At 37.7% G+C, this 20,781-nt stretch overlaps 1 protein-coding gene across 4 annotated transcripts in view; it reads left to right on the top strand.

Moving 5' to 3' along the window:
• The window catches only part of NOVA1 (NOVA alternative splicing regulator 1), a 189,439-nt gene that overhangs the window by 135,324 nt on the left and 33,334 nt on the right, over positions 1 to 20,781 (top strand). For 3 of the 4 annotated variants that reach the window (XM_044435735.1, XM_044435737.1, XM_044435738.1), the window contains one exon: positions 14,422 to 14,493. The exons of the other annotated variant lie outside the window; for it this stretch is intronic. In XM_044435735.1, coding sequence (XP_044291670.1) covers positions 14,422 to 14,493 — 72 coding nt within the window. The remainder of the gene's footprint in view (positions 1 to 14,421; positions 14,494 to 20,781) is intronic. 4 annotated transcript variants of the gene reach the window in all.

The raw sequence follows: 20,781 nt of genomic DNA, 5'->3' as shown, positions 1-20,781 counted from the left end.
TATTCCCCAGTATAAATTCCTCCAATCAGTCAGTATTCCAAAGGAATTTAGTCTCCAGAAATAGGGTCATCCGTGTAGGAACATGTCCTGACCAAGCAGAGTAACAATGAGGAATCTGTAGAAGGGCCACCTCAGTTCTTCTTAATTTCTGAGTTATTGTCTAAGATCATAAGTCCTCAAAATGTCTTTTCTGCAAGAAACTGTAAACATGCTTTGAGATATATAATAGAATCTTTTATTTTTAGATCTATTGAGAAAATCCAGCCTACCTTGAAATTGCCAATAAAAAAATATTTTTCCAAGCTAGCATTTATTTTCTTAATGCTTATGAAGATGGAAGCAGCAGTTGATTTTTTTTTCTCTAAAAACCTGTTAGATATAGGAAGGTATACTGTTAAAAAAGGACAGGAAAGTTGTTCTAAAGGCAGGGCCGTCTTAACAGCATTATGAGCCCCGGGCAAAGCAGTGTACTGGGGCCCCTATGACAACTACAACAACTGTTAATTTTGGAAGTTTTCCCATTTTCCAAGGGTTAACCTACAGAGATTAGGATGGGGCCCACGGGCAAGTGCCCATCAGACCCATGCGTTAAGACCCATCAGACCCATTAAAGGGACTAAAAGCAGTATGATAAGAAACAAACATGTCCTTCAGAAGGCAAGCTTCAAAAAAAGACTAGTTAATGTCTTTAAGGAATATTGAAGTATAGAATTGGGAGATAATTCAGGGAATAAAGCAAGGAAATACCATTCTGGAATTGAAAACTGGGCCATGAATGCATTGTTAAAACTTCAGACTCAAAATGAAAAGTTTAGCATGTGTGAGAAGGCAATACATTTTTACAATCACTTGACAGCTAGAATTTCAGTTTCTCTACCTAAGCTTTCAGTTCAAATTTCCAGAAACCCCACACTAGACCAGTATTTCCTAAGCTTAAGTCCCCAGATGTTTTACCATTGCCTGTGCTAGCTGAGAATAATGGCAGTAGCAGAACCAAGATTTGATTACATTTATGTAATCATGAGGCAAAATATACACCTAAGGTCCAAGACACTGGGGTCCTCATGATTCTTGTTCCAGTCATTGTTCAGCCATACAGTATATAGCTAAGAATAAATGTTATCAGACTCAAATTAAGTTGTGATTCCAAAGGGATAACTTTGAATAGCTTCAGCTATTGGACGATATAAATACAAATATGGATCAGATTAAGTACAACCTAATAAATAATTCTACAAAATTACTACTCTTCTATGGGCTGGCACTCTGTCTCTCTTCCAGCAGCCCACAGTATTTTTATGCAGGTGGGAGCTTTCCTTCTGGCAGCTTGCTTGATTCATAGCAGAAGAGTAAAGCACTCTATCCCTTCTATTCCAGTCTTCTCACTTGGCTGCATGCAATTCCTTGCCACCTGTTGTTACCTTACCAGTGCTGCCTTAAAGAAAGTGTGACATGCTAATCATTTAGTAAAATTGATGTACTGATCAAGAGATGGAGGATTCTTATTTTGAAAATAAAAGCTAACTAGTGTGTAGTGTGGAGAGTGACCCCATTTACGTTACCTTATGGTGATTTCCTCTTTCAGATCTGCATGTAACTATTACAAAGCCACAGAAAATATGGTGTTGTGGACTTTTGTTGCCACAAACTAGTGTGCAATTCTAAACAATAGTGGACAGCCTGATCGTTGAAGAATGTCATCATTTGAGTGCTCCCTTAAATGATAGGAAATCTAGATGGGTGGTTGAAGGTCCAGTTATTTTATTGATGCAGATCCATGAGACAGAAAAGGAAGAAAGAGAAGGGGTGGAGGGAGAAGGAAGGCTCTAGCTTGCTTCACCATGGTTACCATAACTGAAGAAACTTACTAGCAAACAAGACAAAAATCTAAGGAGAGCAACTGGCTTATTTTTTTATTTGTGCCGTATAAAGAATTACTTGTTTGGAAAGATACCTTAAAGGTCACTTCTTTTAACCCTCTGCTGATTGTGGAAATGATTACCATTATTTTCATCACCTTCTCTAGTTGCAAATACCAGAAATGCCAATATTTTTTTCCTACTAGACAAACTTCTGTGGCTACTTCATCAAAATTAAAATGCTATAATATAGCACAATTAACAGCTTAAAACAAAATGAAACCAAAGCAGAAACAAAGTAATGGGGAAAGAACTAAAATCACAGTACCATGCATTAAAGAACTAAACAGCATGGGAAAATAAAGCTGGTTTTGGTGCCAAAAAGCCTTCAATGTATGTGCCAGGCAAGCCTCTCTACAGAGGGCATTCCACAACTGCGATTTTGTCATTGAAAGTGCCCTGTCTTTAATATCTGCCTCATCTCATTTGGTGGAGGCACCTGGAGAAGGAGCTTTTACAATAGTGTTAGGGACTGGACAGAACCGTATAGGAGGAAACAATTCTTCAGTAATCTAGTTCCAAACCAGTTGTGGCTTTAAAATTTAATAGTAGCAATATGAGTTTGGTCTAGAAATGGACTAGAAGCCATTGCAGATTATTGAATAGTTATTTAAAATTAGCATAGTGAACCATCCTTATTAAAAATCTTTATGGTCAGTTTTAGGCTAGAAGTTTATGGATTATTTTCAAAGGCAACCTCAGATAATGCATTTCAATAATTCAAATGACAGGTTATCATACCATGTATAACTGTAGTCAGGACACCTCTGTCCAGGTAAGATCATAATTTGAATGTCAACCTAAGCTAATAATGTGTGCCTGTACCACAGAGATCACCTGTGCATCTAATGGCAATGCCGAATCCAGAAGTTGCGCCAAACTACAGAACTGATCCTTTAGGGGAGTGCAAGCTCCTCTTGAGCAGGCTGAATCCCATATAAGCCAGTCAGTGAATCGTCTCTTTTTTGGCCATCTCTCAGTACATTACCAAATCAAGGTAGTAATTCAGAACATCCACTGCCTAACCTTATTTGATGAAAATGGTAGAATTAGGTGTTATCCACGTATTGATGACACCTCTGTCCATGTACCTTTTCCTGGCAATTTATGTAGATATCAAGCAGCAGAATGGATCTGTGGAACCATGTGGAAAAATTGCCAAGGCATAAAGCAATGATCCCCCTGGATCATCTTCTGGATTAGCCATCCAAGTAGGAGATGAACCCCTGCAAAGCAGCATCTCCAGCATTAAATCCAGTCATCCTATCCAGAAGTATCTCAGCCACTGAGAGATCCGAAAGAATCAACAGGACCACACTCCCCCTGCCCAGCTGTTCACAAAGGCCATTGCACAAGGTTGTAACATATTCCCCCTTGTTGCCAATTGCAGCGGCCCAAAACATCCCAAAAGTAGTTGGCCATAGGAAGGCCCCAAGAATAGTTGACAAGAGGGAGGCCACATAGTAAAACCACCATAGTTATACCGTCCCAGAAGGGAGGGGGGATAAGAACAAAACTTTGTGTAACCCACAGCTAACAAGCTAGCCTGACCTAAAATACAGTCATCAAAGGAACAGTGAACTGGTTATAGCCACCATGAAAGTTGCAAATGTGCAGAGAGTAAGAACATGGCAAGTCTTTGTGAATCTCAAGCAATAAGAAATAGACATGGGAAATGTCTGGTTCTTGACAGGAGAAAAGACTCTTTGAAGCTAACAGCAATGGGGGTGTGGCTAGATTGATGTATTGATGCATTCAGTGTTTATTAGGTGACGTAATTGCTTACCTAGGGTATAAAACATATGTACTGAGATGCAGCTTTGGGCTGAACATCCCCTTTTGTCTCCCTTTATTCTATGGTGCACTAGAATAAAGCTGGTTTTGATTCTAAGTCTCGTCTCAGACTCCTTTTGACTCAGGTCTGGGGTCTACCTGTGTTTGCCCTAGCTGTTGACTAGCTGAATTCAGTAACACCCTGAATACATCCTCATTCCCTACCTCCTCTGCTACTGACTGACTAGCTCATTGCCTAGTGTTATGAGGTTCTGAACTCAGGGTGAGCCAAACATCACTATATTTGTCCCAGGTGTACTTGCCTCCCTCTTTGAACATATAATAGAAACTAAATCTCCTATACTGTAGCTCCTTTCATAATTTACTGATACACTAGTGGATTCCCAGTTCACCAGTAAAAATGCATGTGTGTGCTGTATTCCCTAGTTCAGTAGTTGAGCACCAAGAGTTATCCTCTCCCCTTAAAACAAAGTCTATATTAATGAACTCACTGTGCTTGGAAAGGTTACTGTATCTATAAGATGCAGTTCCTCCACACAAAGTTCATCCCAGCCTCCAATATATTCCTACTATCCTAATATTGCTCTTTCTCCATAACAGACAAAACCACCACAACTGTTTTTTAACTGCCTTTCCCTGCTCTCCTCCTTCCACCAACATTCCAAGTCCTGTGATTAGCTCTTTGCACTCCAGGAGGAACAGACAGAATAATACAGCAAATAAGGTACCTCCCTGTCTCGTGAGGAATGCACACCCTCCTGGAACCAGCCAGGCATCAGAGTATTTACAGGAACACTAGCCATATCAGCAAGAAAATCCCCCAAAGTTGTGTTAGTTTTGTTTATTATTATTTATTAGATTTTTATCCCACCCCATTAGCCATAAGGCTCCCTGGGAAAGTTAGAAAGTTAATAAATATATAATTAAAATATAATTAAAATAATTAATGTAGCAATAAAATCTGATAATCCAATAAGCAAAATCCATGCCATTGTCAAACATCACAGACCCATAGCCTCCATGGGCAGACCAGTTTAATAGTCCACCACCCCCCACCCCAACAAGGGAAAGAGGGAAAAAGTTTCTGAAAACCCAGACCTCAAATCAAAAGTGATTTGACCATGACAAAGGAATAGATGTGAATTCCCAACTTTCAGGTCATCATCTGCCTAACCAGCTAAGAAAATCAAGTATGTGTCCTTTAACCTTTGTAGCTTTTGTTCCAGCAACATATTGGAACAACCCCAGGGTTCTCTTAGTATCCATGAATTCCTGTGCTGCTGCAGTTGCATCATCCTCAACATGAAAATTGAGATCCTGCAGAAGCAGCTGTGCTAGGGATTTTCAGTTAAACTATGATCTTTTGTATTACTTCAGGCAGGGAAACTGATGGACAGCAGAATGAACTGGCAGAATCCCTAATCTGTCCCAGGAACTTAACAAAAGGTACAGATGTTCAAGATTGGAGCTTGAATGCACAGGGACTCTAAAGAGGGAGACAGAATTCCAGTAGACTACAGCAATGACCCTCAAATCTATGATGGTATTGCACTAAATACCTAGAAGGGCACAGGTAGGAGAAGCTAACCCCTTCCAGAATTGTTCCTTCTTCCAGTTCAGCAATATAGTGCAGCTCAGCTCTCTCATTCACAGTTAAATAATAGATAAGGGAGATTTTATTTTAGACATTAAGCATTAAGCAACAGCACCACCAGACCCATGGAAAGCAAGCCAGTAATGCATTCAGGAACCATTTGGGTCTAGGAAGAACCAGAAAAGAGAATAGGTACAGGCTGTGTAATCCCCTTCTCAACTGGCCTGTTAATACCCCAGTGTTGTACTAGCCTCATGATGACACTAATAGGGCACCTCTCCCTTGTGTTATCCAGTACATTGCACAAGCACATATTAAAAGTGTGGGCTACCAGCCTGACAACAGTATATTTACCAGAGTGTCATCTAGAAGTTAATTGGCAATTAAGGAAAATTCTGTGGACAAGAATTCTGATAGTGTCTTTCCAAACAGCCAATAACAAGCAGGTGCTAGATGAATGAGTATCCTCCTATTTCTCTGCTGTTCCAGCTTCTTCAGTGTGCTGCTAGTGATTGCTGGGGTGCATTGTACTCATTAGATACAAGATTCCCAACTATGATTATTTCTGTCACTCTTCATCCAGCTTGCAACCAAACAGCCAAAGGTGCTGCATGTAATGTGGTTCATGATGCAGAAGGTTGTCACTTGTGCAAACTTTTTTCTGCTTTCTTTGTTCAACTTGCTTTCTAAGACAGGGCTAAGCATGAGAAGAAGTTTATGAATGCTAGAGAGAAGGATTCTGGAGTGCTCAACCCTACCCTGAGGTGTTTCCTGGGATACTGCTTTGAGGTCTGAGAAGGAAGGAGATGCAAGGAGGAAGGAACTTTGCCACAATAAGCCTGATTGTTTGACCAGTAGGGTGAAGACAAAATATGTTAACAGTGGTAGACAAGCAGGGTTACTTCTTGTGATATATGAACTCAGTCATTTTGTGACTCAAGTGTTAAGTTATGTTACGTTATTCGCGAAATTGTGCCCGACGCATCGCAACCCTATGGACAACATTCCTCCTGGCTCTCCCATCCTCCACCATCCCCCAGAGTCCACCTAAGCTCACACCATCTAGTCACCTCATCCTCTGCTGTCCCCTTCTTCTTTTGACGTCAGTTCATTCACTTACTTGCATGTAAGTGGCTCTGGTTTTTCTTTTCTGTCTGGTATAGAGACAGACTCCTTCTGCTCTTCTTCCTTCATTAGGATTCATAAAATTTTAAAAAATAGTAATTTGCACTTAAGTTGTACAACGTTCTCATACTTCCTGTTTCTGGGAGTATCAGGACATTTAACATTGTAAGACTGTATTACTGCTTGCAGTCCGAGGAATTCAAGAGAACTCTACTTTTATGAAAAGTAGTTAAAAACTATACAATGGAACCTAAGAGTTCCTCAGTTCATCTTAATTTCCAAATCTCAATGACTAGGTGACCAGTGCTTCAGAAGCCATGGAAAAATTCTTTGATTTTCCTGCAGTAGAAAATCTGCAGGAAAGCAGACAGTTAGTTAGAAGATAACATTGTTGGTTTATTTGACCTGCCCATGAATTTTGAAATTATTATCAGTGTCCCAAATGGCTATCAACAAGGAACCAATTGAGCAATCTTGAAAGATTCTCCTAGCAATTGATGAAAACAACTTTATTGCTATAAGTTATTGATAAATACAATTTTAAATGTACAATATCTGTCATAGTGTCATCACTTCTTGTTCATTTTGCAGTGTGGGATGTAGATTGCTCATCCTCAGAATTTAAAGAAGTTTATTGTCCCTGCTAATTAGTAATGTGGAGATTATCCTGCAACTTACTTTATAAGCTCTAAATTACCATTTTCTCACCTGATTAGTGAAAGGTGTGTGACTATTCAAAACAGAGTTGTCATGATAGATCTATTTTAAAGGGGCCACAAGAAATTCCATGAAGAGGAGAATTTTGTCTGCAGCTTATCTCATGTACAATTTTACTAGCCTCTTGACACATCTGCTGATAGTAGTAATGTTTCTCTTTCTCTTGGTTTATTTTCTTTGGCATACAAAAGGGTACATACTCTTCTTTGCCATTGCAGATTGCTTATTTCAAGTGTATCACTTACAACTATGTGGAAGGAATTGGATTTAGTGACAGCTAATGGAATGAGCAATGTCTTCTTTGGGATAAAAATCTATGGGCTGAAATAAAATTAATTTGAAAACTTGAAGTTTGTACATAGCATGTGTTGAGGGCCCCTTAATAAGGTGCCTAACATGTGTTACAGCAACCTCCAGTTCAAATCCTTAGTGGACTGCTACTCTCTTGAATTTCCAATAAGGAGTCATGTATGTACGTGTGTGTGTGTGTCTTCTGGGGAGGGGGTTGGTATGATCATAAAAGTTTCTTTTCTGAAAACAACAGACATGGGAGACCGTCTTCCTGTCTTTTCAGTTTGTGTGAGAATGAGTTAATATGTGGAATACTGTTAATAATATTTGCTGATTAGAGCAAGCAAACATTTTATTGCATGATTTATATTGCATCTATTTTTCTATAACACCATAAAATTCTGTTCCAATAATAGCCTTCTTATGTGTAAAAGTTATTTTGGATGATAATTATTTACAAATGAAAGTCAAGCTAAATATGCTGCCTTTTCATTACCTTAGGTTCTAATTTCATTTTTATTAGATATTTGTAGGGTCCATTTTGTTTCCTAGGTAAAATGTAAATTGGATTTCCAATTTCTAAATATCGGCTATAAGGAAGAAATTTAATAATTTCTATTTTTATCCTTATTTTTTACTTCAAGAAGAATATATGTGTCTAGAATTATTTATTAATTATATTTGATGCATTTCTATTTTTCCTGTTTAAAACTTAAGTTGTCTAGCAGGATAAAAATTAACATAAAGCTAAATATTATCAATAAACCTCAGACAGTAAGAACAACCACATTAAAAGTAAAGGTAGCTGATGAATAGTCAGTCTAAAATGAGCAGCAATAAAACACACTCATCTAAAGCCTAGAAAATAAAACCATGTTTATACAGGAAAGACATTCTGTAGACAAGGTAACTACAGGCCTTTCTCTGCTCCCGTGGGCAGGAAAACCCAGTGGGCAGAAGAACCCACAGAAGAGTTTCCAAATTGTCAGTCATTATAAAACTGTCAATGGGTTGTCCTTCTTCTGGTTGTGTATCTTACTGATCACCCATACATGTGGCTGCGCATGAATGAATTACTGTTTATAATTATTTTTATTTCATAGTCACATGCCTCTCCTCTGTACTCTGTCTTAGCTGGTTATTCTTTGGAAATTCTATATGCTGCACTGAGAATTCCTTCTACCCTGATAAACTGTGCCGCTCAAAGTGACACAAACTATTGGATCAGAGGACAGTTCTCTCTTTGAACCCCATCACTCTCTCTAGAGAAGTCCAATACAGGCTAAGGCAGTCACCCATAAGTGTAATTTACCTATAGATCACTCTCAATAAACACTTGCAGGTAAGCCTTTTTTAAAAAAATGTAATATACTATTCATGACACATTTATGAAGTGGTGCTTTCCTGCTACATTTTCCATTGCATCTGCTTCCGTCTACTACAAAGTCACTGTTTCAGGAACTATATTAAAATGAGGCTCCATATGGATGGAAGAATTAAGCAAAAAAAAAGACTGTTTATATAAGCAAAAGTGCTTTCTTTGTGTGGAATAAAGTCTCTGGATCCTACACATTTGGTTTTGCTGGACATAGGATGGGCCAAATCTGTAAATCCTATCTTGCTTTGTTCTAATTGTAGTACACACAAAATTATTTCCATAGTATTTTGTTGTAGGCAGGGTTTGAAGATTTAATTGAGGAATCAGATTATTTAATGTATTATTTGTAAATCAGTTTTCAATTCCCAGGGATCCCAGGTTGATAAATAGTCAAGTAACATTCTTCCTGAAATAAAATGTGCAAAAGTTTTACAAGTCAGTAGTCTCACAATGCCATTAGAATAGGAACAGAGCTAAATCTCTGACTTGTTTCTGATGCTATGTTCAAAGAAACTAAAACAGATTAATGATTAAGAAATCAATCAGTCAAAAAGGTTGTAGAGTAATCAGGCATTGAACTAAAATACAATAGCTTCTATAAAGTGGAAATGGCAACCACTGCCCTAAAAGAACTGTTCTCCTTTCTTTCACATACAGTCAGCCCCTGTCATCTAAGATGTCTACTGTGGCACATGTCTGTATAATCTAAAAACAGAAAACATGTTTCTTCAGAAATATTTAGGTAAATTTCATCAATCCATAAAATAAAACACAAAAGATCAATTAAGATACTTTTAATAAGGCTTTTAGACTGCTTTTTCAAAGTCTGTGCCTTGCAGATAAGCTAATGCACAGTTCAACCTTGATTCTGTGAGAACTTACTTGTTTCAGCGAAGGATTATATACTTATCTTTAATGACAAGTTGCTGTTAACAGAAAAAAATGGAGGACGTGTATGACAATTTTCTTGATATTTACAAGGGATTTTTAATGTCCATCCTTATTTAGTAAAGGAAATGTCAGTAACTTTAAATATTACTGGGTGGAGAATTATTGCCATATTTATCATAGAGTATGCAAAATTATAAGTGTTTATTCGTCCTATTTCTGTTGCTTAGTCCAAATTTTGAGTTATTCTTTCACTAACAGAATTTAAACTGACAGTATGTGAATATTCATCTAAATGAAATGTTATCTGTAGCTCTTTCACAGAAGCATCTGTTTTTTCAGTTGGTGTTCTTGTTTATATTAAATCCAACTTTAGAGTAGCGGATGCTTGCTAGCACAATAGGACTTTCTCATCTTGCCTTCCCACTGCAGCCCTTTATACCATTTTAAAATCTGATCTACCAGTTTTCCCAGGCCTTTAGAACACATTCTGAGGGCACACATGAGAGGATGAATCACCTCTTCTTGGTTCTGCTTATGGAAGTAGGCTTTTCAGCAGGATGATACAATTGGATTCAATTCTAAGTTATTTGATTATTCTAAATTATTAAATTATTCCAGTGTCATAGTACCAGCATGTAAATAAGGTTATCTGATGTTAGTACACATGAATGTTGCTGGGAATATATATATATCTTTAACCTTTAAACTTATATATGTTTATCCTTTAATTTCAGCTGTTCCCAAGCAAACCTTATGTCCAGCCATTGTCCCAGTTGCCTTCTACTTCTTTTCCTTATCAGAGGCATACTATGCAACTCTTTTTTCTTATTGCAGGACACAGGGATATACAACATTTTGTTTAAGTCTGACAGACTCTCAGCCTTTTTGATAAACCAATTGGAAACATCTACACTGGATCTTTTTTCAGATTCTGCAAATGTAGGCAAAATAGTAGTCAACATTGAAAACCAAGATTTGCATATTTGTAGTGTTATTAGCACAAATTGAGCATTTCGCATTTAATCTTTACATGTGCATAAATGGGTTTGCACTATATTTAATATTTTATCACATTTCCAAGTCTGTTACATGATCCTGGGCACAGCATAATCCCTTGGTAAATATCCTTGCCAGTTTCATCCTCATACTAGTTCCTCATTAGTTCACTATATTCCCTACTTCACAAAGAATATGTCTTTGTCAATTTTGTCTAGTTCAGCATTAGCACTGCGGTTTTCTGCTAGACTTATGCATACATCAAATAGACACATATTTAATTATTTCCAGTTATTTTTTTCAGCTCTGATGACTTGAGTACAGGAGGTCACTTTTTAAAGTCTGTCTGTCCACCTTTTGTTATTCAACCAGTGTTATGCATATAATAGTTGATCTTTTTTGTTTTTAAAAATGGTCATAACTTGTATGAAGTTTTTATAAAAAGCTCAGAAAATTTCAGCAAGTTATAGAGACTGATTTTGCAGAAATTTCCTGAACTTTTTAAATAAACTTGGACAAAACTCAGCTGATTTTAAAAACTGCAGTCCACATTCAGGCATCTCACAGCAGATTGAATCAGGACCAGTCTGAGGGAAATGAAATAGAATCCAGAGCAAACCAACTCCAGGCACTCTTGGATGAGATTGATTATCTGGGTCCATTTCAGTTGGGGTCTGGCATGGAAACAGCATTGGTCACCCTATATGATGACCTATGTCAGGAGAGAGATAGGGGAAATGAGACATTGTTAGTTCTCCTGGATTTCTCAGCATCAACCAGGGTTTCTTTCAATAGTGACTCTGAGTTGGGTGTGAAAGACATTGCACTGTAGAAGTTCTGCTCCTATTTGGATGGTAGGCTTTAGATGGTAGTGCTTGGGGCATATTGTGTTGTCCCTTGGATCCTCCAGTATGGGGTTTTTCGGGATAAGTCTTATCTCCCATGCTTTTTAGCACCTACATGAAACCATCAAGAAAGGTCATCCATAATTTTGGAGTGCCTTATCATCAATATACTGATGACTCATGGATCTGTCTCTCCATCTTCAGTCGGTGAGACTGTGGACATGCTAAAACAGTGTCTGACTGTGCCAATGGATTGGATGAGGCCTAAGAAACTGAAATTCAATCCAGACAAGAATGAGATACTGTTTGTGGGTGGTTCCTTTGACTGGATGGATGGTGTTCAACCTGTTCTAGATGGGGTTGCACTCCCTCTGAAGTAGGTTTGTGGCTTGAGGATGGTCCTTTGAACCATCTTTTTACTTGAGGCCCAGGTGGCTTCAGTGGCTTCAAGCGCCTTCTACTAGTTTCAGCTTGTGGCTCTGCTGTCAGTAATCTACGTATACTCTGGTAATTCTAAACTAGATTACTGCAATGGATTCTACATGGGGCTACTCTTGAAAACTGTTTGGAAGCTGCACCTTGTACAAAATGTGGCAACCAGACTAATGGCAGGGACCAGACTGCTTTAGCATGTAACACCAATTTTGGCCCATGTGCACTGCCTGCCTATATGCTTTTGGTTCCAATTCAGGGTGCTGGTTTTAACCAATAAAGCTCTACACAGTTTGGGACTATAATACCTGATGGAACACTTCTCTCAGATGTCATCTGCCTGCAAGATCTGCAGCCTGCCTGCAACTGCCACCTCCTATTGGCTCCATTGGTGGCAACAAGGTGAATGGTCCTTTCAGTGGTGCCCACCTCTCCTAGTTAGTGAGCAAGTTCTCCATTGAGGCCCACCTGGTGCCAGCTTTATTAACTTTTAAGTGCCAGGTAAAGAGTATCCTGTACTGCAGGGCAGCCAGTTTACTGGGACTTGTTAGCTGCTAAACAGGACTTAAGATTTTATTTAAATTACTGTAATTTTTTCATCAGTTTTAAATTTAGCTTAAATGTTGTGTGATAAGCTTTTTATGATGTTCTAATATGCTGTACCCTATACTGTATTTTTAAATTGCTGTTGTAAACCATCCAGAAAGCCTCAGCTATTGGGTGATATAGAAAGTAATAATTAAAATGCATCAAAGTCCACCCCCACCCAACAGATTCCTCACATATCCCTAACTGCATCTCTTGGAAAACTGTGTAGGAGCAGGTTTCTCTATTATGACCTTCACCTTCAGGATTGTTACCTATGGTGCAGTTTCTGACCCCTTTCCCTTTTTTCAAAAGAAAGTATAGATTCCTTGATGTCATTTCTCTACCTGGAAATTACGGTATTATAATAATTTTATAAGTACATACATGAAAGTGGAATAATTAATAGCAGTAATGGCAAAGCAATTTATGTTCCTACTTTGATAATGTAATTATACCAAAAGTGGACTGTGGCATCTTTTAACTTTATACCAAAATTATATTCTCTTAGGGAAGTTGAAAGAATGTTAACTGGCAGGACTTGAGTAAAAGAAATGTATAATGGAACCTGCTACAGGCAGCACCTATCCTTACCTCAGACTCTTGTAACTTCCTCAAAATCTTGTAATATCTCTGCATCCAGTTTTACTCAGTCACCCATCATTGATCCTTTCTTCCAACAGTAAATAATCCCTTGTGCCTCTATAACCTAAGGTTCAGATTTCAAGGCATGTTTTAGCAGGCAGAATCCAAGCAGAGAACAAGGTAGTCAATTTCAAAGGCAAAATCTGAAAGTCATCCTAAGACTGCAAAAGTGGATGCCGAACAAGTGTTCCTGCAACTTTCTTGTTCATAAAACCTTAAAAACATAAGGTTTTAAGTCTAATAGTCCTGAGCCCAACTGAGAACTCAGTTGCAGATCATTCAGTTTACTCCAGAACAGGCCTACTCATGAGGAAAGCCTTGCCCTGTACTTTCAGGAGTTACCTTTGATACAAAGGCATTTCTTTACCTTACTGCTATCTTTGCCTTTATCTGTAGATACCATTGTTCTTTGGGATTAGGCAATACATTTACGTTGGCATCAGAATACTCTGCATTTTAAGAGAGATGAAGCTGTCTGTAAATTTTATATGCCTGCACTTAAGAAGTTAGAGCTATTATAAACTTTTCATAATTTCACAGCAGTTCAGCCATTTTAAAAGAAGTAATAAGAGACGGCTAAGTATTGTTGAATTTTTGTGGTGATGTTTTTAATTGTAATTTTACCCATTGCAGAATTGATAGCTTCATAATCCATGATACAGAAGCTGTAAAGACCATCCAATAATTTTGGCTGTATATTGTTTTAAAAAATTAAATAATATGTGAATTACCAAATTTATGTGGAGTCAACTCTATAAGAAAAACCAAGATGTACGGGGAAAGGACATTTTACCAAAATACGAACTTTACTCTTTCAAACCCTATTTATCAGAATGGAGATTAAATAGCACATCTGCTCATTGAACTTGTTGGAATTTGTGTTTGCTTTTACTAGTCTTTACTTTCCCTAAGAAATAAGTATGGAAAAAAATATTATCATATGGTCAGCGTATTTTTCTTGTTTTGTGAGTTTACCATCTTAATTTTGAGCCATTAATTTGTTTTACTTGCATATGCATGCATACTTACATGCATTAGTTATTTGCTTGATTGGCATTAAATTCCATTAAGTTCCAATGAGGAAGATAAATTCAGTTTTCAGGCTTTTTCTGTTTAATTTTCTATTACATTACATTTGTTTGATTTTTTTTAACTGTTCAGTCAAAGGCTTGCTGAGGTTGATTTGCTCCTGAACTGCTTTGTTCCCAGACATTGCCATCATCCCCAACTACCACCAAGTCCTCTCCATCTGACCCCATGACCACCTCCAGAGCTAATCAGGTACAGTATCATTCTACCATATACACCATACTTTTCACGAGTGGCAACTTTCAGACTGGAGAAAAAGATATGGTGGGTTAAGGTTTTATTTTTTTTCATTTGCATATATACACTCATGATCATGGATATATAATGCTTTTTCATAAATATTGAAACTGATTAAATGAAATCAATTATGAAACTTTGTTCCTGAAGATAGTTGTGCATACTTTTAAAAAAGTCCATGTGCAATACTCTCTGGTTGCAATCGAGATAGCACACAGGACTTGCTTCTACTCACTTGATCCTCTCACTTCTTATCCAACAGCAGCATTGGGAAATTGCTGAGTTGGCCATGACTGCTCAGGGAGCTTCTGTCAGGAAAGGGTGATGCAGAACTTCCAGATTATATATAAAGCTCAGCATGCAGCCCTTTGGGGCGTTCTATATTATACGTATTTTTGCAGTGCATGGACAGGCTTTGCTTGTGTGTGATAATGCTTATGCGCCATTTGTAAAAGATAATGTAAGTATTCTAGTTAACATTAATGCTGCTGTATATTTACTGGGCAAGGAAAGTAGGTTTTATAAGCAGTTGTGGTATTGCTCCATTTTTCCCCTTATAAGCAGGTCTATATGGACTTAGCTTATATAGAGCTGCACCACATTTGTATACTGAAATGTGTATACAAAGCACATACGGCTTTTTTCCCAATTCTGTACATATTGGTGTAATATTTAGAATTAAATGAGGTATACCACATCAAGAAGATGTGTTTTGTTCTCAGGAGGTCTGTTAAGTATTTTTCTATGTAACACTATATGAAAAAAGTGAAACTAAATCCAGAGGTGTTCTTTTGCTTATGTAAGTAAAACCAAAAAAACTTACAGGACAATGCAGAACCATGTTTAGAGTATAGTATGAGTGGCTACTTTGCTTCCATTTGTGATCCTTTTTATCCATATCAGTATCACTGGATAATAGGCTCAAAGTGGTTTTATAACATTATAAAATGTTTTCATGTAATCAATGCATATTTATGTTAATTTTATCATAAATCTATTTTATGAAGATTTGATAGAAACATGAACACTCTAAATGAACTACTGTGAATTCTGCATACATGTGCTCCCTATTGAAAGACAATGTATGTATAACAATTATAGGGACAAAAAACAGGATGGCCACCATTTCATGTCCTGCTTTTAGGCTTCCAGTAGCATCTAATGGAGATAGAATCCTGGACTAGATGGATGCAGCTCTGATCCAGTAAGCCAATTGTTAATTCCTGTTCGCATGATAACTACTAAGCAGTAATCTCTCTAGAAGTATCTATTAATGTGGGGATAGATCCAGATATAACTCTCAGTGAATGGAAAGCCTCTTTAGTTCTTGGAGGAAACATAGGTTTCCACTTGAGAAAGAGCAAGGGCAGCAATTTTTGGTGTTGTCCTTCCAACCTCCCCGTCCCATCACCATCATAAGAAAGCACTATAAGAAACCACTTGTTCCTTCAGGAAAACTTCACAAAGCACAAGTCTCAGTTCTAGTCCACAGGTATGTACAATAGTCAGGTGGACTGTTCAAGGAATCCTATATTTAGTTCCATTTGTTTTGGAATACATGGCGTATCCATTTTTTAAACTCTATAGTTGAGTTAATAAAATAACACTTGACAGAATTGTATATCATGTCATTCATGGGCCTGCACCGTGGTTTTGTCCTCTGTACCTCAATATCTGTGAGAGTTACTCAAAATTTGACTAATATCATTTCATTTGGATTTCATTTTTGGTGAAACTTGCAAAATAAGAATGTGCATATACTTTAGTTTATTTTGGTTTGTTTTAATGTGTTTGATAGTTTAACAAAATTTCCTAATTTTGTATATGTAAGGCTAGAGGAATTTGTATCTTTCAGTTCACATTTTTTCAATCTGAAGTTTGGTTGGTCCCAAACATTGTGATTAAAAAATCAATATGAAAATTCTTGTGCATTTTTGTGCACATTTTTTTCTAGGAACTTTACATGCAGTTTTTGTAAACTATCTCTATTCTTAGACATTATTTTCACAAACCTGCAGGTGTTTTCTGTGCACCTTCACCCAATATGTGCATTTTGTGCTCATTTTCTAAGAATGCCATTGCAAAATTTGAACACCAGTTTCTGTTCATGTCTTAGTTCAAAAGTGTACATTAGAATGCATTTCTTTTGTTGACTACTTTTATCAAAGCTGGCATGAAATCTACCAGTGCTGGAAAGTGTAATGGTAGATTGTTTTCTCTTTCTTTCTTTCTTTCTTTCTTTCTTTCTTTCTTTCTTTCTTTCTTTTTCCTCTGAACATGCACAAGATTGTACCCTATCTGCACTATTTTTATGATTTATTTTTTAAGTTCATATCTCTTTAGAACACTGTTGAAAAAGTGGAAATTAGGAAAGATACTCAAGTCTTAGGTGGGCTTCATACATTAAGTAGGCTGAAGATTCGTGCGCTTTCATGGGTGTACTGCTACATAAATCAGTTTATTCCCCATAGTATATCTGTCTGGGAGTCCTATCTATTTCAGAGGGAAGTATACCATTAAAATTTTGTTATTAATCCTGTTGATAAGTACTGGCTATTGGTTCTTGATCATAACTATGATTAACATTCAGCACCATCATATTGGCAAGTAACAGCACTCCAGCTGTTTATATAAATAGTATAGTTTTTATTCAGCTCATTAATTTTCAGGAACAACTGTACAGATGCTATTTGCTTTCTTACTCGCTTAAAGAAACTGCATTTCAGTAACCTGGAGAATGATCCTATAGACATTGTGGGGGACATGGGATAGTTTGGATTTCCAGCGCCAAAGTAAGCGACTTTACCCATGGAGCTTAGAATGGTACCCATGGAGCTTCCCACCATATTGCACCTGCCATAGAACCTGACCACATTTTCTCTGCAGATGGAAAAGCAGCCTTGCAGAAAGGGTAAAGAGGACATTTCAGTGGGAGGAAAGGAGACTGGGGCCACCAGGATACAGTGTATTCTGTAGCCTTTTCTGATTCTTTCCTTAAATTCTGAATTCCTGTCAGTAGATAGTTGAAATCAGCCATCTAGCAAAAAAGCAGAACAGGAGAAATGGGGAGGCAAAGATTGCCCGAGCTTCATTCTGCATTCAATGAGCACAAGCCTCTAATTTTAGAGACTTCTGCTCTTTTTAGTGGGATTGTACTCTCAGAACAGCTTAAATAGATATAGATCCCAACCAAAGTCATGCCTACAGTTTTGTTCTTAGTATAAAGTACTGCTATGATACATAGTAGAGGAAATCACCTTTCGAAATTGCTGGCACCAAGACTGTTCCTTTTCACTAACTTCAAATTGTGTGAAAGGGGCTTATTATTACTAATTATTGTTTAATATATTTAAATTGCAAAACAATTCACATTAAAATACAAAATGAGAATGTAGAAATGAGAGGAAAACAATAAATAATTTAAATCATTCAGAACTTTTCAATAGCTCAAAAGGAGTTAATCGCCCAGCAATGTGTTATTGGTGTATTTGGGACTGGGATATAGCTTGAATGATGACATTAATTTATATAATTAGAATCAGTAAATATTATTTTTAATACAAAAATTGGTTCTCTTTAGGTTGTATTGGATAATAACATGCAGGACTCAGCACCAGTTGCTTTACTCTAGGGTCAATTTTACTGATAAAAGTTGAATTTTATTATTTGTTTCATTTCAAATTATGAATTGCGTATCTACTAGGAGTTTACTCTGTCATTGGAAGAAAACAAATAAATACAAATATGTTTTATTTTTTAAAATAAAAAAATATAATGCCTTAGTGATAAAATGTAATAGAGTGACATTTGTAATCGAGTGTGAATAGGTATATTTTCAGAAGAGATTTAAAACTAGGCCATTTCTGCCTGTTAAACCATACATGAAAGACTGCTCCAAAGCATGGGTGCCATCACAGAGAAGGCCTGGTTATATAGAGCCACGTGGTAACATTCCTCTGGCCATTCCACTGTAAAGCCTCAGAAGTTCTCAGGAATTGACCAGATAAAGGAAGAAAGTCAGCTAGGTATTGTGAACCTGAGTAATTTATGTCTTTGTATGTCAAGTGCTTACCAAGTGCTCTTAGCTTATTTGAGCTGTAAGTAGACTTCACTTTTTCTTATTTCCTGATTCCAATTTTTCTTGTTCCTTGATGTGAAACAATAAATTTACTCACGCAATGTAATATTACTTACATTATTCTAAGTAATTATTCCTAGGCTGCTTAATCAAGAAATTGCTAGGGATGGACAACATGATGAGCAGGCTGTCCCCCATGAGCCCTCCATTAACAACAGAAGAATGATATCTTGAAGGGGGACATACAAGTGAGCAGGGAGATGGCAAGAAAGAGGACCTTTTCTATCAAAGCATCCCAATTTTGAAACTCAGTTCCGCTGTGGATCAGGTTGACATCATTATATTCCTTTAGATAGCAACTGAAGACATTCCTATTCCACGAGCATTCTGATGGGTGAAGCTGTTGGCTTTGTGATTTTAATGGATGGTTTTAAAGATTTTTAATACTGCTAATTGTTGCTGCCAGTTTATAATGTTATGAATCAATTATGTATGACTACATTTATTTTATTGGTTGTTTTAATCTGTGTAATATATTGTTTCTCTTCTCATTTCATTTCAATTCAGTTCATTTTCTTTATTTTATTAACTGCTTATTTACTTCTGTTGATTATTCTTGATTCTTTTTTTTTTTTTTTTGGTTTTATTGCAATTGCTCGTTTTATTGTACTGTTCTGTTGATTATAGTGTAAGCTGCCCAGAGATCCTTATAGCCAATAGAGTAGCATATACCTAAAATAAATAAAAGTTCCTGAGTTGTTTCCTGACGAGCAAAAGCAGAAACCCTTGTTTGTTCATGATTTAATGAATCAGTTACCCCACAGTTTATTGTTGGGTCAACTCTGAGTTACTTAACCCATAAACAAGCTACTGTTTCTGAGTACACATCTCACAAAACAAACCAGGAGTGCAGCATACCTGGGCCATTAATTAAATGCAGTATTTATGAGTGCATAGGAAGGCAGCACACTTGTCACTTTGCTGGGTTAAAAAACTTCTGGGAATTGCCATGTGAACCTGTCTCTTTCAGAAAACAAGAAATCTTTACTTCACATAAAAAATAATAAAAATGGAACTGTGTGAGCATGTGTTAGAGGTACAGTGGTACGTACGTTGGCTCACGAACTTAATCCATTCCACGACTTTGGTTGTGACCCAAGTTAAATTTCCCCATGAGGTTCAATGTAAATAAGGTTAATCCGTTCTGTAACTATTTTTTTAAATCAGAAAAAATTGAAACAAAGTGACAAAGAACAACAAAGTAACAAAGTACTGTATAGTACAGTGAAGAACACTAACCTAGGTGTGGGTGAGGTTATTGTTTTGAGGGAGAGTCCCCCTCCATAAGGACATTGGGGAGAAGTCTTTCAGGGGTTTTTTCTCTTCTTTGTCTCTTAGCTGCAGGGTCAATTTTGGTGAAAAACCTGTCTATAGTTGCTCGTTTTTTCCTGCGCTGCATAATCCTCCGGAAATGAGAGACCACGTTATCATTCAGCAGATTCAATACTCTGTGTGTTACAGTTATGTTGGGGTGGTGCTTCTCAAAGAAATCCTGGCACAGGGACGCTCCTGCAGGAAAGACAGGTGCAATTTTGGCCATCTTCCCCCTCCCTCCCACAACCAGCACGATCGCAGCCATCTCGCCCCCCCCCCACCACAACCAGCATGATTGTGACCATCTCCCCACCCACCCCCAAGTGGGGAGATGGCCACGATCACAGTTGCGCTCCTGCAGAAAAGACAGGCGGAATCTTGGCCATCTCTGCTTTGCTGCTCCCATCTTTCCTGCAGCAGCGTGCCTCTGATCACGCACGCCTTCCGTGCACAAACGCAACTGTGATCGTGACCATCTCCCCACTTGGGGGGTGGGTGGGGAGATGGCCGCGATTGTGCTGGTTGGGGGGGGGGATGGCCGTGATCATGCTGGTGGAGGGGGGGGGAGATGTCTGAGATTGCGCCCGTCTTTCCTGCAGGAGCACGCCCATGATCACGCACATCTTCCCTGTACGAACACAACTGTGATTGTGCCCATCTCCCCACTTGGAGGAGTCGGGAGATGGCTGAGACCTTGGTCACCACCCAATGCAGAGTTCACAACCCAAGTCAAAATTTTTATGAAATTTTTGTTCACGATCTGATTTATTCATGAACCAAGGCATTTGTAA

The sequence above is a fragment of the Varanus komodoensis genome, unplaced genomic scaffold, assembly GCF_004798865.1.
Source record: "Varanus komodoensis strain SLA01 unplaced genomic scaffold, ASM479886v1 scaffold3, whole genome shotgun sequence".
In the NCBI taxonomy this organism is placed as follows: domain Eukaryota; kingdom Metazoa; phylum Chordata; class Lepidosauria; order Squamata; family Varanidae; genus Varanus; species Varanus komodoensis.
Note: the sequence above shows the minus strand (reverse complement) of the source record. Positions and strands in the feature narration are given on the sequence as shown.